General features: G+C 41.6%; 1 protein-coding gene across 6 annotated transcripts in view; it reads left to right on the top strand.

Annotated features, from left to right (window-relative positions):
• Positions 1-21,386, top strand: part of LOC117881426 (uncharacterized oxidoreductase ZK1290.5-like) — an 81,124-nt gene that overhangs the window by 16,890 nt on the left and 42,848 nt on the right. For 5 of the 6 annotated variants that reach the window (XR_004646784.1, XM_034778679.1, XM_034778680.1 and 2 more), the window contains exons 2-3: positions 5,732-5,980; positions 16,329-16,430. Coding sequence is in view for 5 of the 6 variants with exons in the window: in XM_034778679.1 (XP_034634570.1) it covers positions 5,732-5,980; positions 16,329-16,430 (351 nt within the window). In the remaining variant the exon portion in view is untranslated. The remainder of the gene's footprint in view (positions 1-5,731; positions 5,981-16,328; positions 16,431-21,386) is intronic. The other variant, XM_034778683.1, reaches the window with a different exon arrangement.

Genomic DNA, 21,386 nt, shown 5'->3' with positions numbered 1-21,386 from the left:
ATATCAAATTGCATGAAAACCCATGCATGTGGTTTCTTTAATTGAGGAAAACTTGTCTGGTGTTGTCTCTTAATCAAATGTAATTAATTCATATATTGGGTTGATCAGAGGACTCTAAAGAAAAAATGCATTGACAGCAAAGAGCTTTTTGGGTGAAGAAGAGGTAGAATGATTGTCTAGTCTTGCAGATTATTATTTTAAACTTGTGAAAAACAAAGGGCCACATTTTTTCTTGAAATACATACATGCAACTCTGTGGGAATTAGTTATATATCTGAAACAAAAGTTAGCACCAAATGCTCCAAAAAGAAATTACTTTAAAGAATCATAGAACCGTAGGGTTAGAAGGGACCCAAGGGTCATCTAGTCTAATCCCCTGCCAAGATGCAGGATTTGTTGTGTCTAAACTATTCAGCCTCCTTTTGAAAACCTCCAGCGAAGAAGCTTCCACAACCTCCCGAGGCGTCTGTTCCATTGTCCTACTGTTTTTACAGTTAGGAAGTTTTTCCTGAGATTTAATCTAAAGCTGCTATGCTGTAGTTTGAACCCATTGCCTCTTGTCCTGCCCTCTGTGGCAAGAGAGAACAACTTTCCTCCATCTTTTTTATGGCAGCCTTTCAAGTATGTGAAGACTGCTATCATATCCCCCCCTTAATCTCCTCTTCTCCAAAGTAAAGTTCCTTCAGCCTTTGCTCATATAGCTTGCATTCCATCCCTTTGATCGTCTTTGTCACTTGCCTCTGGATCCTTTCCAGTTTCTCCACATCCTTTCTATACATTGGTGACCAAAACTGGACACAGTACTCCAGCTGAGGCCTCACCAGCGCCGAGTAGAGCAGTACTATCACCTCCTGTTACTTGCATGCTGTGCCTCTGCTAATGCAACCTAAAATTGTATTTGCATTTTTTGCAACAGCGTTGCATTGCTGGCTCATGTTGAGGTTGTGATCCAACTCCCAGATCCTTCTCAGTAGTGCTGCTGCCAAGCCACTTTCCCCCCACTCTATATTTGTGTGTTTGTTTTTTCTTCCCTAAGTGTAGTATCTTACCTTTGAATTTCATTTAATTGTTTAGCCCAGTTCTCAAATTTATCAAGATCCCTCTGAATTTTAGCTCTATCCTCCAAAGTATTGGTAACCCCCACTAGCTTTGTGTCATGTTCAAACTTGATCAGTGTGCTCTCTATTCCTACATCCAGGTAGTAAATAAAGATGTTAAACAACAACAGACCCAGATAGTACATTCAAATAATGGTAAAAGTCTGACTTAACGATAAACATTTTAAAAAAAACCAACCAACCAAACATAAAGAAAAAATAAATAAGTTCAGAGTTAAGGTTATACCTCTATCCTTAACTCGTCTTTGTGCCCTTCTGAATTACAGCACATGTGGTACTGCAACAGTATGAACAATGTGAGAAGCCTGCAATTCCTAGAATCCCTAGTCTGAGTAGCATTATTAGTTCTTTAATTCCTGGTTTTCATGATTTCAGTTGTTCATAGTATTTACTACTCTCTCTAATTGCTGAGGGACTTTTTACATTTTCTGTAGCTATACGATATGGCTAATTTTAATTTACAGATACTGTATTCAGAGAATTCCTCCCCGTTGTCTGTTAATTTCCTCTGAACGTATTACACACTCGATCATTAGAAGAGAAACAATAACAAACTGAAATCTCCACAATTCCCCATCATAAAAGGGTTAAAAAAGTAAAAGTTTATGCGTCCTAAATATTCTTACTTGAATGCATTATGCATGAAAAGGGTCTGAGCCCATGTGCAAGACCTCTGAATGAACTTCATTCATTCCGTACTTGGAAATGTCTATTCAACCACAAACAGACACAATAGTTACAACCTAATTTATTTGGTGTCAAGAGTAGCTTATTAAAAGTGAAAAGATCATTATGTAAAAGTGTAGTAACTTTTCTGTGGTAGTTATATAATTCTACATTCCTTTAACATCTCATGGTGTAATTATATAAGGATATTCTTTTTAAATGGTTAAAGTGTGGTAATATATATTCATTTAAAATGTCTAAACAGTTAATATGAAGCTTTTGCAACATCTAGTATATGAACATAATTTGTTTTAGCTTTGTGAATTTTAATGTGAAACAAATATACGCATACTCATTTCTGGATCTTCTGTGAACAAACTCTCATATTATTCATATTTACTGCCAGTGTTTAACACCCGCCCCGTGTTTTTTCACTTTTAAAATATTAAACTTTATTTCATATTTGAAGAAGTAAAAGATTTGCTGTGCAACAGTACAGTATTATCCATTCATTAGGCCTGATTCTACTTGCACTGTTTAAAATCAGGAGTCCCTCCACTGAAGTCAGTGATGTTACATCAACTTAAAGTTAGTACACCTATCAGGTTAAATCTGTTTTGTTTAAAATTGGCATGGTGTAATGGGAGAGATTAGGCAGCTACAGTATCATGACCTTCATTCTGAGATAGTGATTGGACATATTGTTACAAGAATTTTAGGAGAATCTAGCTTGCTTTATTCATGCAACATAGGAATTCCCTAAACTCTTCTCACTCCAACATCGATTGTTTAAAACAGTGATTCCCAACGTATTTACCATTGTGGGCCACATATGCTGTTCTCTGTGTGTTATGTGGGCCACATCCATGCAATATATATACTAACTGTATGACCCTGAGGATGTCGCATGGGCCACATCTGTGTGCTGATTGAGCTGCAAGCAGCCCATGGGCCATGGATTGACAACCACTGGGGTTTAGAAAGTTCCAAGAGGCAGAGTCTCATGGACCAGGGTGGGCAGTGACTCCCACTTTTCCCCCTATCCAGGAATAGTGGATACTAGGGTGAGGGTAGAAAAAACACTATTATTTTATATATTTCCCGTAATTCTCCCTTGTGATAACCCTAGTGACTATACACCAGGGGTGGGTAAACTTTTTGGCCTGAGGGCCACATCTGGGTATGGAAATTGTATGGCGGGCCATGAATGCTCAGAAAATTGGAGTTGGGGTGCAGGAGGGGGTGAGGGCTCTGGTTGGGGATGGGACCAAAAATGAGGCATTCAGGTTGTGGGGGGGGCTCGGGGCAGGAGGGATGGAGTGCGGGCGGGGGAGTGAGGGCTCCGGCTGGGGGTGCGGGCTCTGGGGTGAGGCTGGGGACGAGGGGTTTGGGGTGCAGGAGGGTGCTCCAGGCTGGGATCAAGGGGTTCGGAGGGCAGGATGGGGATCAGGGCTGGGCAGGGGGTAGGGGCAGGGGAGAGGCTCAGGGGTTCAGGCTCCAGGCGGCGCTTACCTCAAGCAGCACCCAGAAGCAGCGGCATGTCCCTTCTCCAGCTCCTACGTGGAGGCACAGCCAGGCGGCTCTGCACACTGCCCATCGGCAGGCACTGCCCCTGCAGCTCCCATTGGAGCACCGGAGGGGGGCCATACTGCTGCTTCTGGGAGATGCGTGGAGCGGCCCCCGACCCTGCTACCCAGCTGGAGCGCCGAAGGGGGGCAAGCCCCGGACCCTGCTCCCCAGCAGGAGCTTGAGGGCTGGCTTAAAATGGCTGGCAGGCCGTAGTTTGCCCACCCCTGATATATACAGTATACTTATCTGGTAAAGGTGTGGATCTTTGTGTTCAGTGTAAAATGAAAAAGGTTTGGAGGTGGAGAAAACCAGCAGGGGATACGTCACTTGAATAATATTCTTCTGCAACCTGGAGTCCTTTATCCCTTTTAGGTTCAACAATGACTTGGTTATCATGTAGGGCCTGATACTGCAATTTGTATTGTGCAGGCAGACTGCTGTGCCCATGGAGAGCCCCAATGAGGAGCCTTAATGCGGATGCAGCAATCTGCCTGCCCACTGTCAGTTACAGGACTAGGGCCTTTGATAGCAGTCATAGTCTTAGAAACTCATTTTTATGAGTTCCCCAAACAGAGATTGTGGAAAATATTGCTGTTGGGAAAAGACTGTGAAGGGGTGGGTGGCTCTTAGCAGGAAAAACAACTAATAGGAAGATAGAAGATAAAACAGCTCCTTCTTCACACTCACAAACACTCTTTATCTAATAGACCTTCTGCTAATGGCTTTTCCTGTTAAGTATTCTCATCCTTCCATCCCCTTGACATGTAAAATACATTTATTTAGTACATCCAATGAATGCCTAGGCAGTGCAGATTACACTGTCTTATCATTTAAACCCCATTTATGTCCATTTTCTATCCCAGGGGCTCTCAACCTTTTTGTTGCTGAGGCCCCACTCAACATGCTGTAAAAACGCCAGGGCCTGGCAGGGGAATGGGGGCTGGGGGAGTGCAGGGAACAGACTCCGGGTGGACCCTAAGGCATAGGAATAGTTTTACTTCTATTTGGGTGCGGCGGGGAAGGCTGGTAGGACTTGAGCCAGCTCCACACAGCACAGTCCAGGGAGGAAGCACCACCTCCACCCCCTGATTCCCTCAAGAGGCCACCCAGCTTGTCTGGGCTGTGGGGGAATGCAACCAAAATATATAACTCCAAGGGGTATTCAGTTCAAAAAGTTTGAAAACTGTTCAGGGTGCAGGGAGGGGGTAGATAGGGATGTGTGCAGGCGGGGGGTAGGTAGGGGTGTGTGCAGGCTGGGGGGTAGCTCAGCGTGCAGGCAGGGGGTAGATAGGGGCTCTATATGGGTGAGGGGGGGCTCCCAGTGCAGCTCCCAGCTTCAGTGGGGGTGGGGGGGTCGGTAGTGCTGGGGCTCCCAGCTTCAGCCCCCTGCTGCTCCTGGCTTGGGCTGGGGGAGGTTTGCTGATTTCAGCCCCATGTCGCTCCTGGTTCTAGGGGCTGGGGGGGGAGAGGCACTGGCTTCAGCCCCATGCCACTCCTGGCTGGGGCAGGGGGGCCGCCAGCTTCAGCCCCATGCTGCTCCTGGCTTCAGCACTGGGGCTCAGAGCACTGGGTTTCAGCTGCGGAGCTCCACGGCTCCCCTGAAAGGCCTCGCGGACCCCCAGGGGGCCACAGACTACCAATTGAGAACCACTGTGCTATCCCATCTGTAACTTACACTACTGTTTCGGTTCAATGAATTTGGCTGGGAAATTTATATGGGAATTACACTGTTTACGCTGGAGATTAATATGGCCCTTTATGTAGTATTGTAGTGTAATATTGACCTGGGACTCCATGGAATTTGATGGAGTAAAGACCTCAGGATTTGTCTCTTACACAGCAAATTGCTGAATCTAACTCATTCTTTTTAAGAAGTGACATACTGATACTTTCATTTTTTACTTTAATATTTAATTAATATTTTCACCATATAAATATATATATTACACCCAACATGGAGAATGAATGTGGTTTATATTTATTTGCCATACTGTATATAACTTGTCTCTGTCCTTCTCTAAAGATACTGGTTTCAGAAGTAACTAATTATAGTAGTGTATGCTCATAGGTCATGAAATCCTATAGGCCTGATTCTGATCTCACTTTTTTACAGTTGTATACTGCTGAAATGCCAATGATTTTAGTGTAGTTGCTCCTGATTTACACCAATGTAGATGAGATCAGAATTAGACCCTGTGTTCTCCTAGGGTCTGTATTTTTTTAGTATAGGCTCTTGTTCAATTCCCATTTCTTTTGTATAATTATTTGGGGACTCACTGTGTTAATTGTCACAACAGCAAAAATTGCAAGCTGAAAAATCTGGCAAAATTCTGTTATCACTAAGTAATAACAATTCACGCCTATTAACTTTTGCTTAGGTACATCCCATCAAGGTGGATATTCCCATGATGCTGTGGTGTATGCACTACAAAAATGTGGCATTCGTCATATTGATACAGCAAAAAGATACGGCTGTGAATCACTCCTTCAGAAAGCTATCAAAGAAAGTGATGTGAAGCGAGAGGACCTCTGGATAACTACCAAACTCTGGCATAGCGACTATGGCTATGAAAACACAAAACAAGCCTGCCTGGAATCATGCAAAAGACTTGGTGTTCAGTACCTCGGTATGACATTTTTATGTTGTTAATTTATTGTGCCTCCCATGTGAGTGTTGGGGAAGATAAATAAATTCTAGGATGGACTTCATAACAGAGATAGACCACGGGTGCCAAATTCTTCCCCTAGTTTATATGTCTGCAAACCTCTTGTCCCAACTGATCTTCATGAGGGTTGCATGTATGTAACTGAGGGCACAGAATATGGCCCTAGAACTGTAGCTGTTGCAAGATCTTTTTTTAATTGACTAGAATGAATTTTGTAAAATTGCATTTAATAGTTAAATTGAGTTGGGGATCAGCTATACAACAGTTCAGATGTTTTGGTTAAGGAAACAAAGATTGCTGTATAAACTTTAAAATAAGTTCACCCTTAAAGTCCTGGTTGCTTGCATGGTATATTATAATTTCTGAAATGTCCAATCTGAAAATATGGGTTCACCTTTGAAAATGTCACCCTTTAAACTTTCTCTAAAATTATGAATATGTTTTAACAAGTTTTGACTAGCTTGCTTGTTATCTGATGCCATAGACTTTGGGTACAATTTTCAAAAGAGCTCAAGTGATGTAGACATCTAAGTCCCATTGAAAATCAGTGAGATTTAGGCACTTTTAAAAATTCTATCCTAGTGATGTACCTACTGTATAGTATATCATAATTAGGGAAACTGACATGGCTGCCACCAGAGCTCATGTCATAGAACATAGAATATTATCTTAGGTAAGAAGAAGCTGTAATGGTGACACTAGTTAGTTGCCAATTATCTTTTGATAGCAATAGGAGGATGTCATAGAAATAAAAATGGGGAGTATTTTAAAAGCTTTTTTTGGGGAGTGGGGGGCACTTTCTCTTTCCGAGCTGAAAGGAGGAAAAGAAAGGGGAGAGGAAATGAAAAATAACAATCTAAGATTATCTTATTGTAGAAGCTTAGACCAAAATGTCAGTGTTGACTGCCAAAGAAAATAAATGTAACGGTCAAACTTATCAGCGGTGGCACTGAAAACCTTCCCTTTGCTCCTCTTCCGCTTCCTGCACCACCACCATCACCAATAAATAAACTGTAAGGCAGAAACAAACAGCTTTTGTAAAAAATAATAATAATAATAATACACACAAAGGTTTTGTGGAATATTTACTGAGTGCTGGGCTTAGGGTTTTGCTCCTGAGTGTGTTGTAAGGTGAACAAAAAGAGAATCCAAATAATTTATCAGAGCTACCATAGTGTATGCAATAAAAGATTGTGACATATGTCTGTGCACACATGGTGTGTTCTAGTTCTGTTAATTGTACAAATGAATCCATCAGTGGTTTCCTACAGACTAATGTGAAATGTTCTAAAGCGACTTCCATACTTCGATGCAGTACAGATACTGATCACTGGAAGGATGCTCTCATAAATAAAAATAAGGAACTGCAGTCCATGACTTTGTCCTTGCTAACTAAATTAAGAAGGAACATATTTTCTTCATCACTGCTCTCCCTTTAGTTCATCCGCTCCTCATGTTTTGTATTTCCTCTCTTGTTATTCTGCTTGCTGTGGCACTGGTGCTGAATGCTGATGAGAGAAAACTTGATCCAACTCCAGAAAATCATTTTTGGATAATTTATTTGAATACTGCAAACTTTTGTATCCTTTTTGGGTACTAAATTGATAAGACTGAGAACTCATACAAATAATCAGCAGATACATTATTTTTTGGTTTGTTGATCCAGGAATAGTTGCATTGAAAAACTTATTTTCAGGTGGCAGAAGTATTTTAGTTGCTGTTACCATCTAGTCCCCGGAATGGCATGAGAGAAGGAGAGCGAGTGAGATAGCTTGTGTTTGTTACGTATGTTCAAATCTTCTAATTTGGGAACCTCATGGCTGAGTCTCCTCTTGTTAACATCACGTTTATACTGGTGTAATTTCATTGACATCTTGTGAGATATTAATTTGCATTTGTGTAAATGAGGTAAGGATCAGGCCTTTTATTTTTAGGATTGTGACATTTAGCTACAGCCTTCCTTTGAGGGCAGGAGAAAGCCACACCTCCCTTGTGCTGCACATGCAACTGTCTCCCAGAGTCCCCCACTGTCCACAGGAGCACACAAACTGCTGCACTACTTTAAGGGGTGAAGCATACTCCCTTTGCATGGTGAGCCATCTCTGCTGACAACTGACTAGCCATAGCTCCAGCCATAGTTCTACCTTTTCCTGCCACCTTTGGGGTGCAGTGTACCCCCAGGAGAATAACCGGAAAGAATAGAAACTGCAGTTCGGCCCATCCCTTAAGTGTGTTTTGTACCCACCTAAAAGCCAGGCAGAATCTAGCTGATATAAGTTCTCTCTTTTCAATTTGCTGTGATTACATAGTCATAACTCAGGCTGGTCATTTGTCACTCTATTGTGGTTGTTAACAGATTCCACAGTTTTTTGCAGTTTAAATTTAAAAAATCATAGCTACTCCTGCAGAGACATTTTAACTTTAATTTTAAAAGGGGCCTGACTTTTAGAGGAGTTGAACATTCACAAATCCTATTAGAGTCAATAGGAATTGAAAATCAGGCCATATGATTATAGTCCTTATGGTTGTGAAGATAGCCTTCTAAACACTAACCTAGTAAAAATGGATGCTGCACTATCTCTGTCTGTCTTACCAACAAATAATGCTTCTGCATTTAATAAAATGCATTTAGAAATTATGATAATTCTATAACACCATGTAATGTGGGACTGTGTAACATTCCTTAGGAAAACAAGACCTGTTAACTTTTTTATGAGAATTGTATCAATAATCTAAGTGTATTATGTTTTTTTCTTATTAGAATGGTTTATTATACCTTTAATAAAATTTTAAATTAAAGCACTTAACACGTTTGACAAAATGTATGACATGACTTTTGAGGGTGGAGAGACTCAACTAAAATTATGAGCTACTGTTTTTTTGTCATGGCAAATCTGTGATTATTTCACATTTATTAGCTGGAATAAATTTGGATTGAATTCCGATTATTACAATTTACTTCTGTTTCTAGGGTGCTTTGATGGACTTTGAGGCAAAAAGTACTATCAGGAGCATCTTTTGCCATAAAATTACAAGTGTTTTGACAGTGCAAAAGTATGAAATCTTCTGAGAATACACCCCCCCTCCCAAACTTGAAACTTCTCACAAATCTTATGAATGTAACCACAATGCAGAGACCTACATAAAGGGATCGGGTTAAAGGCTGGTATACCTAAAATTAGATATACCAGCTCTATTTTCATTCATGAGCATGCACCTTATTTTATGTCGGCCTTCCACAGACCAGTCTTCTTCATTCTTATGAACAGGCAGGGTATGAAAATATATGATGAGAAAAGTTGTGGTGATGATAAGGCAATGCGTGTCCAAGCTTATTTAGGAAAGCAAATTGTTTTTTTTATGAGCATCTCTGATACAATTGCTGAAACCAGCAATTCTTCTGTGAGAGAAGGGTATATGGACTAAGGAGCAGGGTAAAACACTAAATGAAATTTTCTTGATTGTATTATAATATATTAACAAGAATTCTTTTCTTCTAATAGTTTCTATAAAAGATACATGGATGATGCAATAAGATGGAAGATACTCAAACAGTGCCTTTGTTTTTACAATTTATATTTTTATATTATAGAGCAAATCTGACTATTTAGTATGACTGAAAATTGAAAAGACACTAAAGCCCCAGAAACTTCTTTAACCACATAGAACCTCTGATTCCATGCAAAGCCCCATTGACTTCAGTGAGGCTTGGTGAGAACTGATGGGTCTGCCCATGCAGAACAAATTATAGGATCACAGTCTAAAATAGTAGTAACTGATAAGAAGTTATATGAAATAGTCTAAAGAATTCTCATATTGTTGCTAATATAAACCAGTCAGTGCTTTAAGACAAAGTGCTCCAAGCAAAATTTTGTTACAGAGCCTTTCCAATGAGCACTTTTGAACAAATGGTATTAGGAGAGCAGTGTTCCTGGTTTTTTGTTTTTTTTTTAATTAGTGGATTATATATCCATGAGAAACTGGAAATGTGTATTATTTATGGGCAGTGGTTAAAACAAATATTCCATTACTTGCATTTTCTAAATGTGGTCCTTGCTCTTTCCATTTAAGATTAGTGTCTGGCATCCATGATAAACCAGTATGGAATAGCAGCAAATCTTATAGGTTTGGCAATACAAGAATACATTCCTTTGGATTTGGACACAGCCCCCCAAATAATTTCTTTCTGAGTATGCTTTGTGGGTTACTGAATTCATAAACTATTTTGTTTTCCTCATGTCTGTGTTGAACCTCAGATTCTTGTTAGCTGTATGCCTTTTATTGGGTTGAGAATTTGAGTGGAATCACAAACTTTATTTCCACTAACAAGCATGCTACTGACTTTTAACTGTGTAAAACTAGACTTGCATTTTGAATGAAGATGAGCTTTCCTGGGCTTTGTTGTCTCTGGACATGACAACAACTAAGAAAATAATGACCCACCAAGTGACTTAAGTATCACAATCTAAAAATACTCCATACACTGATTTTTATTAGGGTTACCTACAGTGCCATATTTTGATATTCCAGCCTCAGGGCCATATTTACTACTGCATTATTCCAGTTTGATTGCCTTTAAAGGGTGCTTGAAACAAATTTCATAGCCAAAGCATCTTGTGTTTTAAAAGTAGTTAAATGGTTGTTAATTACTTTGATTTCTTCCTTGATGCAAAAAGTAATTTCTTTTATATACAGCTAGGAATCATAGCAACTATTACTTAATTCTGCATTTAAGTGACATACATTAATACATTAATTTGGATTTTCTAAGCAAGCACTTTTGAAAATGAATTAGCTAGTGATTCCATTTGCACTAGTGGCCGGGAAGCAGAATTCAGTCTTCAACACTGTTGCTTTATTCAGGAATGATGTTGTCTCCTGCTTTTTTAACAGACTGTGTTTTAACATTGCTATTTAAACTATTACCTAATTTACAGCTAACTAGTAAAATGGCCACTCACAATTTACAAATCATTTTGGTCATGGGAGCTCTTCTCAAAACGTGCCAGTCCAGTGGACCAAGAGTATTTTGTTGTATTATTTAATACTGATTTCCTAACAGAAATTTGTTAAATCAATAATTTTTGTGTTCATGTAATCCTCAAAAGATAAAAACATTTGGGCAAATCAATGTGTGTATATTATGTGTATATACACTTGGTAGTGTGTGTGTATATATATATACACTACCAAGTGTATATACACATAATATATATACATATACACACACACACGCAAACACATATATATACTAGGGCTGTCAATTAATCACAGCGAATTCACGTGATTAATTAAAAAAATTAACCATGATTAATCGCTCTATTAAACAATAGAATACCAAATGAAATTTATTAAATACTTTTGGATGTTTTTCTACATTTTCAGATATATTGATTTCTATTACAACACAGACTACAAAGTGTACAGTGCTCAATTTATATAATATTTGATTATAAATATTTGCACTATAAAAATGATAAAAGAAGTAGTATTTTTCAATTCACCTCATACAGGTACTGTAGTGCAATCTCTTTATCATGAAAGTGTAACTTACAAATGTAGATTTTTTTGTTACATAACTGCAATCGAAAACAAAACAATGTAAAACTTTAGAGCCTAAAGTCCACTCAGTCCTACTTCTTATTCAGCCAATCGCTGAGACAAACAAGTTTGTTTACATTTACAGGAGATAATGCTGCCTGCTTCTTATTTACAATGTCACCTGAAAGTGAGAACAGGCGTTTGCAGGGCACTTTTGTAGCCAGTATTGCAAGGAGGTTACATGCCAGATATGCTAAACATTTCTATGTCCCTTCATGCTTCGGCCACCATTCCAGAGGACATGCTTCCATGCTGATGACGCTTGTTTAAAAAAAAAATACGTTAATTAAATTTGTGAGTGAACTCCTTGTCTCCTGTTCTGTTTTACCTGCATTCTGCCATATATTTCATGTGTTAGCAGTCTCGAATGATGATTCAGCATCTGTTGGTTTAAGAACATTTTCACAGCAGATTTGCAAAACGCAAAGAAGGTACCAATGTGAGATTTCAAAAGACAGCTACAGCACTCCACCCAAGGTTTAAGAATCTGAAGTGCCTTCCAAAATCTGAGAGAGACAAGGTGTGGAGCATGCTTTCAGAAGTCTAAAAAGAGCAACACTCCGATGCAGAAACTACAGAACCCAAACCACCAAAAAAGAAAATCAACCTTCTGCTGGTGGCATCTGACTCAGATGATGAAAATGAGCATGCGTCCGTCCACTCTGCTTTGGATCATTATCAAGCAGAACTCAGCATCAGCTTGGATGCATGTCCTCTGGAATGGTGGTTGAAGCATGAAGGGACATACGAATCTTTAGTGCATCTGGCAACATAAATATCTTGCGACGCTGGCTACAACAGTGCCATGCAAATGCCTGTTCTCACTTTCAGGTGACACTGTAAACAAGAAGTGGGCAGCATTATCTCCTGCAAATTGTAACCAAACTTGTTTGTCTAAGTGATTGGCTGAAGTAGGACTGAGTGGACTTGTAGGCTTTAAAGTTTTACATTGTTTTATTTTTGAGTGCAGTTAGTTTTTTGTACATAATTCTACATTTGTAAGTTCAACTTTCATGATAAAGAGACTGTACTACAGTACTTGTATTAGGTGAATTGAAAAATACTATTTCTTTTGTTTTTTACAGTGCAAATATTTGTAATCAAACATAAATATAAAGTGAGCATTCACAATGATTATGCCATAAATCATAATCAGATCTCCATTTCAATGACTATTAAAGAAATATTATCACTGAATAAACTGTAAAAGATTAAACTGGAGTAGCAGCACCACCGCTCTTTGAAAGGGTACAGTATGCACTTCCTTCCCTCTCCAGCTCAGTTCTGTTCTCTGGTATAGCGAGTGCAATCCACACACCTTTGACATATCAAGCTTTGTCAAAGGTACCAGTCTGGAAGGGTTCTTGCACTTGCTGGTGATATTCATCCCAGAGCACAGGGTACCAGTTAATCTCCTGTGGCCACATCCAGGCCCTATTGAAGTCAATGGAATTTTTGCCATTGACTTGCTTAGGATCAGAATTGCCCCTTAAATAGAGCATAAGATTTTGTATGAGTGCTCTGCTTTGGGATGAACTTTGCCCTAGGGGAGAAAGGGCTTCAAGGGCTGGTTCCTGTACAAGGAGAGAAGGAGGGTGCAGAAGACTACTTATATGCTTCACCACCCTTTGTACACCATCATGTAAGTAGCCACAATCTGCCTTTCAAAGTATATTTCAAACATTGCAGTATGGTATAGCCTTTTATAGACTATTTTCTCAATGTCTGAGTACCTTTTGATGTTTTGATTTTTAAAATTAGCTTGCTGTGATTGCATTTACTTAATCATAGAGGCTGAAATTCACTTAAGTGCAGAGGTTTTAATTGATGAATATGGCCTTGTTCATCTCTGAATTGAAGTAAATTTCACCAAGAATTTGCAGACTGAGAAGATCTGCAAGTAGTATTGCTTTATCATGCCAACACTATACTCATTTTAAGTTCACCTATGGCTTTCTGAAATATCTTTATTTAAATAAAATCATGATATGATATAGGCATCACAGATGTTGAAACATCACCCTTCTAAAACAAAAGGTTCCTGAAAGACAGCTAATCCTGTTTGTATCAGAAGAAGTCTTTGAGACACTAACACAAGGAAGGATAAATGTGCTGCATTTCTGAGATCTACAAGGCCAGAGGTCTTACAGTTCTCAAAGCTGTTAAAAGTCATTCTTCTCTGGGTGTTGCAATTTCTCGGGCTGAATACAAAGCATCTTTGTATGTTAAAATCTGCAGAGCAGCTATTTTCATGAACATTTACAGACTGGTGCATAGCTGGATATTCAGGCTTTTTCAAGAAAACTGTTGCAGTTAGTGGTTATATTGAGCTTTCCCTGCATATGTTTTTTTGGCATTCCTAAGCAGTCCTGATTATTCTGTATTGGAGAACATAGCAATTAGAGATGCATAATTTCCTTCTTTCAGATGAGGTCAGCCCCTAACTGTACTAATAACTTGTCCCTGTTCAGTTGTAGCAATTGTCTTGTATGTTTAAATTAAAGATTTTATTTACAGTTCTTAAATTCCTTTTCTAAATTTGGGAGTAAATGCATAAAAAGAACTAATAGCATTATCCCTGAATGGGGGATAGATCCCAGTTCTGCAAATCCTTACATATAGTCCTTACTCATATACGCAGTCTTATTTGAAAGCCTGTTGGACTACTCACCTCAGTACGAATTTGAAGTATTGGCTCATGGTTTTGTATGCAGCTTTCCCTACATACATCCGCCAATGCATCTTAGTCCTAATATGCAAAACCCTATGTTATTCTAGTCATATACCTATCGAGAGCAGACACACATGTTTTGACAATTTTGCTAGATTGTGCACAAATGAAGACACATCTGAAGAAGTGGGTTTTTTACCCATTAAAGCTTATGCCCAAATAAATCTGTTAGTCTTTAAGGTGCCACCGGACTCCTTGTTGTTTTTGTGGATACAGACTAACACAGCTACCCCCTGATAAATGAAGATCAGGATGAAAACATCAAACTTATTTGTATTTGTCCCCTTACATCAATCTTTGAATTATCTTGCCTAGAAATTAAAGACTAATGTACCAACTCAGTGTGCCATCTATCCTCAATACTTTGGCTTAAGTTTTAAGAGATTTAAAAAAAAATAGGCCAGAGGAGTCTTGTTTCCACAAACAGTTATTGTAAGTGATTGTTGTGGTGTATTCTGAAAAATACTTTCACTGTGAAGAGTTGCAATTTCTCATTCCTTCACCAAGGCTAGATAGCAACTAGCAACAAGAGACAGCTATTTTAAACATAAGAATGTCTATGGTTATGAATGACGCACACCTCAGCCAATCACTTCTTTCCTTTTCCTGTTTGTGTTTTAGACTAGAACAGTGATACACAGTGGTTCAGGAGCCAAATTAGAGGTCAGCATTACCCAAAAGAGCCAAAGTAATGTGAATTCATTGTTTTCATTTACTATAGTATTCATATTTAAACAGTATGATAGGGGAATATATTATCACAGCAAATAAGTTAAATTAATGCAAGTTGATAACTTAATTGGTTAATAACATAGTAAAAGCATCCTGATTGGTTAATAATTTAGATTGGTTAATAATTAAATCACAGTTTTTTAATATCATGTGCTGCAAAGATCCGCAGGAGACACATTAATGAGCCACTTGCAGCTCATGAGCTGCTGTCTGGGTATCACTGGACTAAAAATACAAGGTGGTGACCAACATTTTCAAATTTGGGTGCCTGAAATTAGGCTCCTGAATCCATATTTAAGAATCTAAATAAAAACACCTTGATTTTCAAAGGTACTGAGCAACTCCAAATTCCATTTTCAAAAGTGCTAAAGATGCAAGTGCTCATTGATTTCAGAGGGAGCTGAGTTTGCTCATCACCTTTGAAATTGAGGGGATTTCTAGTTAGGTTCTTAAATACAGATTCACCAGCCAGACTTTAGGCAACCAAGCTTGAAAATGTTGGCCAGTATGTATAAATTATTCCTTTTTTTAAATTATATTGGAAATGTGTCATTTTTGGTGAAAGAGCTGGGCTATAAGTTTTATGTATCCGATCTGGTGCAAACAAATCTAGTACACAACGGCATGAAGGAATGATTGTACTGTAATTTCCCATAGAAATGTATAAACAGTAGTATTCCTTTCAGTGGGCATCAAAGGCCCACTCCTGTGAAAGTACTATGCACCACCAGTGGTGTTGAGCGTCCTCACCTCCCACAGACTTGAGGGTGCTGAGCACTTCTGAGATATTCAGGCAACCATCTGATCCTATTCTTGCAGCATCTTGTTAATTTCTACTGGAGTTGGTGTGGGTTTAGCATTATTATTATGAATAATATTTATTACAGTACTGTCCTTTGATTTCAATGGGGCTACTCATGTTCAAAGTTTAGCACCATGCATATGTGTATGTAAGAGCCCTGATCCATGACTGGGGCTCCTAGATGCTACTGCAATACAAATAATATCAATTAATTAAATGTGTGCAGGATTGGGGCCTAATGTAGTAAAGGGTGTTGTTTATGAAATCAAGAAAGGAAGTATACTTACTGATCACTTAGTAATAGTCATAAACTTTTGATAGAAATAGATTAGGAGTGGTTTGTATTGCTAAGCGTTGAAGAATGCCATTCAACTACTCTGCTGCATCATTGGAGGGGTTTTTTTTATATAAATAAACACAAATTGATTGTGTTTCCTTTTTAGATCTTTATTTGGTACACTGGCCCGATGCACAAGTTCCTGGTAAAAGTAATCGTGAGGTCCGAGCTGAAACCTGGAGAGCCATGGAGGACCTATATGAGAAAGGTGGGAGGACTGTAAAAAATCACTGTTTGCAGGAGGGACTGTAACTGATTTAAACTTTCAGGAATTCAATAACATTGTAATAGGGTGGGATTTTTCAAAGGAGCCTGAGAGAGTTAGGTGCCCAAATCCTATTGTCTTTCTATGCGACTTGGGTATGCAACTCACTTGTGCACCTTTAAAATCCCAGCCCTACTCAATATTATCCATGTGGCAAGCTAAACAAAAAGAGTTAGCTGCAGCTTGTAAATAACATATTGCCATGTTGTGGTCCTGAAGAAGTAAATGCTGTTATGTATGATTTTTTTAGATTGTCTATAGTCTGTAGATTACAGTACATTTTGTGCTGGGCTGCAGTTGGTATAAATTCAAAGCCTTGCCATCTAATTTAACTTCCCTTTGATTTTTTTTTAATTGTAAGGTGATATTTCTCCTTTACATAGAGCAGTAGTTAGTGCATCTTTGTTGTCTGTGGTTTAGAGAATGTCAACTCAAGCAAGCTGATTAGATGAGGAACAGAAACTGAGCTGTGGGGTTTTTGTTAATTAACCTTGAAAGCATCCCCTTGAAGGAGTTGCAAAGCTAAGGAGAAAATTTCTCTCTCAGATCCTTATGATGACTCTCAGCTGTATTATTCTGCATGCACTGATCCCCCATTGACATTTAATGGGAGTTTTTCCAGATCCAGGAAGATTAGAATATTGGTATCAAAATTTGTCATGAATTTAAGAGGAGGATTTTGCCCCTAATGTATGCAGTATTATTATGAGGTTCTCCAGTAATTATATTTTCAAGCAATAGTTGTAGACCTCATTTACAATTCCATGGAAAGTTCCTAAGTATCAAAGTTGGATAACAGGGATGAAAAAGACCTCCAAGCTCCTAACCCACCGTTTCTCAACCAATGGGTCACGACCCCCAGATGGGCTACGAAAGGCAATCAGGGGTTTTGAAGCATTGAAAAATGTATTACAATGATAAAGCAAAGAAATTCTCACTCACCCATTCCTCATACAACCATATCCTTCAATGTCAAGTATTTTCAGTCAACCTCTTGAAATACAGACACATAATTGTACAGGATTATCATTATTACCACTGATATATTCTTTTTACTCTTATAGCAAATGTAAGGAGATTATGAATAAGGGGTTGCCAGCCTGTAAAGGTTGATAATACTGCCCTAACATATTCTTAAAGAACTCTACGTGGGTGGAATATTGTTGGAATGCAGATTTGTGATGAAGACATACGCTAAATTTAAAATGTAGATGTAATCACATATTTGACACTTTTGATGATTTACATTTGTGTCAACGTAAGGTTCAACTAGTCTAACCCTCTGCCTACCCATTGTCCTACTTATGTTGAGGTTGTGACCCACTACAACTCCCAGATCCTTCTCAGATGTACTGCTGCAAAGCCAGTTTTCCCCCATTCTGTATTTGCGCATTTGATGTTTCTTCCCTAAGCGCAGCATCTTACTTTTATCTTTGTTGAATTCCATTTAATAGTTTAGCCCAGTTCTCCAATTTATCAAGATCCCTCTGAATTTTAGCTCTATTCTCTCTCACACACTCTCTCAACCTATTCCTGAGCTGGGCCCTCCTTTTTTTTTTTTTTTTTTCTTTCTTTCTTTTGTTTCGCTCCTCTATGAAAACCTAGCTCCTGCCTCAGGTTTCTCAGTTTAGACCAATTGGGCTTTCAGTAACTGATTAACCTCTTCCTGCCTTGCATGGAGGCTTGAGTGCCCCATTATAATTCCTCTATGGATTTTGTACCCCAGCTTCTTATATCTGAAGTCTCCAACAATATCAGCTAAATGCAATCTAACCCCATCCTCCCTGCTTTATAATTACCTTTACTGTTTTAAAATGTGAGATGGTATCTGATGATAAGCTAATTCCATAGAACTAAAGTGATTGCTAGTTAATTCATAATAGAACAGGTGTGAGGAGTCTGGGCTTACCAGTGGTGCCACCTAATGGTTAGGTCACTGGCTCCCAGCTCTCCCCCATCTTCAGTGTCCCCTACCAGCAATCACTCCTTCTCTGTGGCATTTGGTAGGTAGCAACTCAGCCCCCTGGCCAGGTCACCAGTCGAGTCCGCCCCCTTACGGGGTAACAGAGTCCAACAAAATAAAGCTCTTCAACCCACCTCCAGGTTCCTGTGGATTGCATGCCCTTGCCTTAGGATTTACAATGTCTCTATCCCCCTCTTACCTCCAGGGAGGGTGGAAGAAGGGGTTCTTCTTCGAGTGATTGCTCATGTGTATTCCACAATAGGTGTGCATGCTCGCCACGTGCACTGGTGGCGGAAGTTTTTCCCCTAGCAGTACCTGTAGAGGGGAGCGCCCCGCGCAACCCCTGGAGTGGCACCTGCCTGGTGCGGTATAAGGGGAGCTGCGTGTTCCCCCCACCCTCAGTTCCTTCTTGCCGCCAGTGAAGGTGCGTCGGAACTGCTCTGCTCCTGCTTTGCTGTAGCTTGTCCCCAGAACTGTTCGTTCGTTCAACATTAGTACCTGTAGTTAGCTGTTTAGTTAATTTAATTAGTCAGTAAGCCCAGGCCAGGGCATGCCCTGCGCCTCGGGGTTTAAGTCATGCAGCTCTTGCAGGCATTCTATGCCAAAGAGCGATCCGCACGCAGACTGTTTGCACTGCTTGGGAGAAACCCATATGAGCAAAAGGTGCAAGATTTGTAAGTCGTTTAAGTCTTGGACCAAAAGAGAAAGGGACATCAGGCTCCAGGCCATCCTGATGGAGTCGGCGCTAACCCCAACCCCGGCATGCCGCTCCAAACCAGTACCCAGCACTGCGGCGTCGGTACGCGGCGACCCTCCGGTACCATCGACCAGTCGGCACCGCTCCCTGTCCATGCGGCACACCAAGAGGGCCAAGAAGACTCCCTCCTCGCAGCAGCACCGAGGGAAATCTGGGACAGAGACTAGGCCCATGTCGGGCAGTCCTCGATTCCCTCCGTGCCCTAGGCCTCCGACTCAGGCTGAGCGGAGTAGCCCGGCCCCTTTGGAACAGGCCTCTCCAGATGTCCGGATGCCTTCCATGCCTGAAGCGCTCCAGGCGGCCCGGGACATCATGTCCATCTTGGTGCCTGGAGCACCCCCGATGTCGGCCCCGCACTCCAGAGGCAAGCTGCTGCTGGGATCCCCGAAGCCGCCTCCGGCCCTGTACCGGTCTCGGTTGAGGGAATGTTCGCAACGCCGAACACCGCCCAGCAACTGCTCGGGGCAGAGTCCAGGTGGATCACCCTCGACGCCAGCCAGACTGTCTGGCTGGGTTCCATCCATCCGGGACTCTCGGCACTGCTAGTCCTCAAGGAGTGAATATTGACGGGACCGTGGCAGGCGTCGCCGTCGGTCCCCATCTCGGAGAGGGTACCACAGTTGGTCATGACACAATCATCGATGCAATTCCCACTCGGCCTCCCGCTCCAAGTCTCCACCAAGACATCGCAGCCCCGGGCGTCAATTGCCGGCATCTCGCTGTTGCGGTTCCGCCCGTCAAGGCAGTTCGCGGAGCAGCTATTACCGTCGGTACCAGTCCTCCACGTCGAGATTGTGGTCCCGTGGCCATCATAGATCCTGGCACTGCCACTCCTCGCGGTCCAGGGACAGCAGCAGATCTTACACCAGCCCAGTCTCCATCCATAGCCGTCCCTCGATAGGCCAGGCCGGCCAACCCGGACAGCTGGTCCTGCCAGTGCCACAGCAGGTGCAGTGGCACCGAGCGTCGTGGCCGGTCGAATGGTACGAGTCGGCACCGTGGCCTGAGGCGCAGCCCCCGGTGGGGGCTTGCTCGGTGGCCGGAGCTTCGGAAGCACCGTCGGCCTCCCTCTCCAGACCCCCAAGGAAAGAGTTGATGGGACATACATCCTTGGCACCATGCCCGGAGTCCAACCAGGTGGTGGACCCTCCGGTGCCAGCTGACACCCAGAGCACCACACCGGCCTCTTTGCCCCGCCCGGAGGAGGAGATTGCGGCTCCGCCGCCCTATGTCCAGTAGGAGGACTCTAGGGCCCTCCAAGAACTATTAAAGAGGATGGCAGTGAACCTACACCTCCAGGCAGAGGAGATGGAGGAGCACCTAGACTCCCAGTTTAACGTGTTGTCCCCATCGGCACCAGGTATGGTGGCCTTGCCTCTCCACGAAGGGGTGGCTAAGATTTCAAATGCCCTGTGGTAAACACCACCTCGTTGGCCCCCATATCTAAAAAGGTGGAACGCAAGTACTTTGTACCTACTAAAGGGCACGAGTATTTGTATACCCACCCGGCGCCCAACTCCTTGGTGGTCAAGTCAGTCAACCATAGGGAACAGCACGGTCAGCCAGCCCTGACCCCAAAGAACAAAGACTCTCGGCGACTGGACTCTTTCGGAAGGAAAATTTATCATCTTCGAGCTTCCAGTTACGAATGGCGAACCATCAGGCTCTCCTGGGCCGGTACGAATTCAATCTGTGGGGCTCCCTGCCTAAGTTTGAGGACTCCCTCCTGGAGCATGATAGGAAGGCGTTTAAGGCACTAGTGGAGGAAGGGACAGCAGCTGCTAGGGCATCCCTGCAGGCAGCTTTGGAAGCTGCGGACACGGCAGCACGATCAATGGCCTCCATGGTATCCATGAGATAGGCGTCGTGGCTCCTACTCTCTGGGCTGTCCAGTGAAGCAGAGTCTTCCATGCAGGATCTCCCGTTTGATGAGAAAGCTCTGTTTACAGAGGAAACAGATACAAGTCTGCATGGTATGAAAGATTCCTGCACCACCCTCCAGACTCTGGGCCTCTAAGTCCTGGCTCCAGCAAAACCTAATTTCAAGCCGCAGCAGACTCCCGCCCAGGCCGCCCTCCTGAAGTACGAGGCCTCCCATAAGAAGCAGCGGGACTATAAGAGATGCCCTCAGAGGCAATCTCAGCCTGCCCCCCAGCCTAGGTCATCCAAGGGCAAGCAG

Source organism: Trachemys scripta, chromosome 8, assembly GCF_013100865.1.
Source record: "Trachemys scripta elegans isolate TJP31775 chromosome 8, CAS_Tse_1.0, whole genome shotgun sequence".
Lineage (NCBI taxonomy): Eukaryota > Metazoa > Chordata > Testudines > Emydidae > Trachemys > Trachemys scripta.
This window is presented reverse-complemented; position numbering and strand designations above follow the sequence as displayed.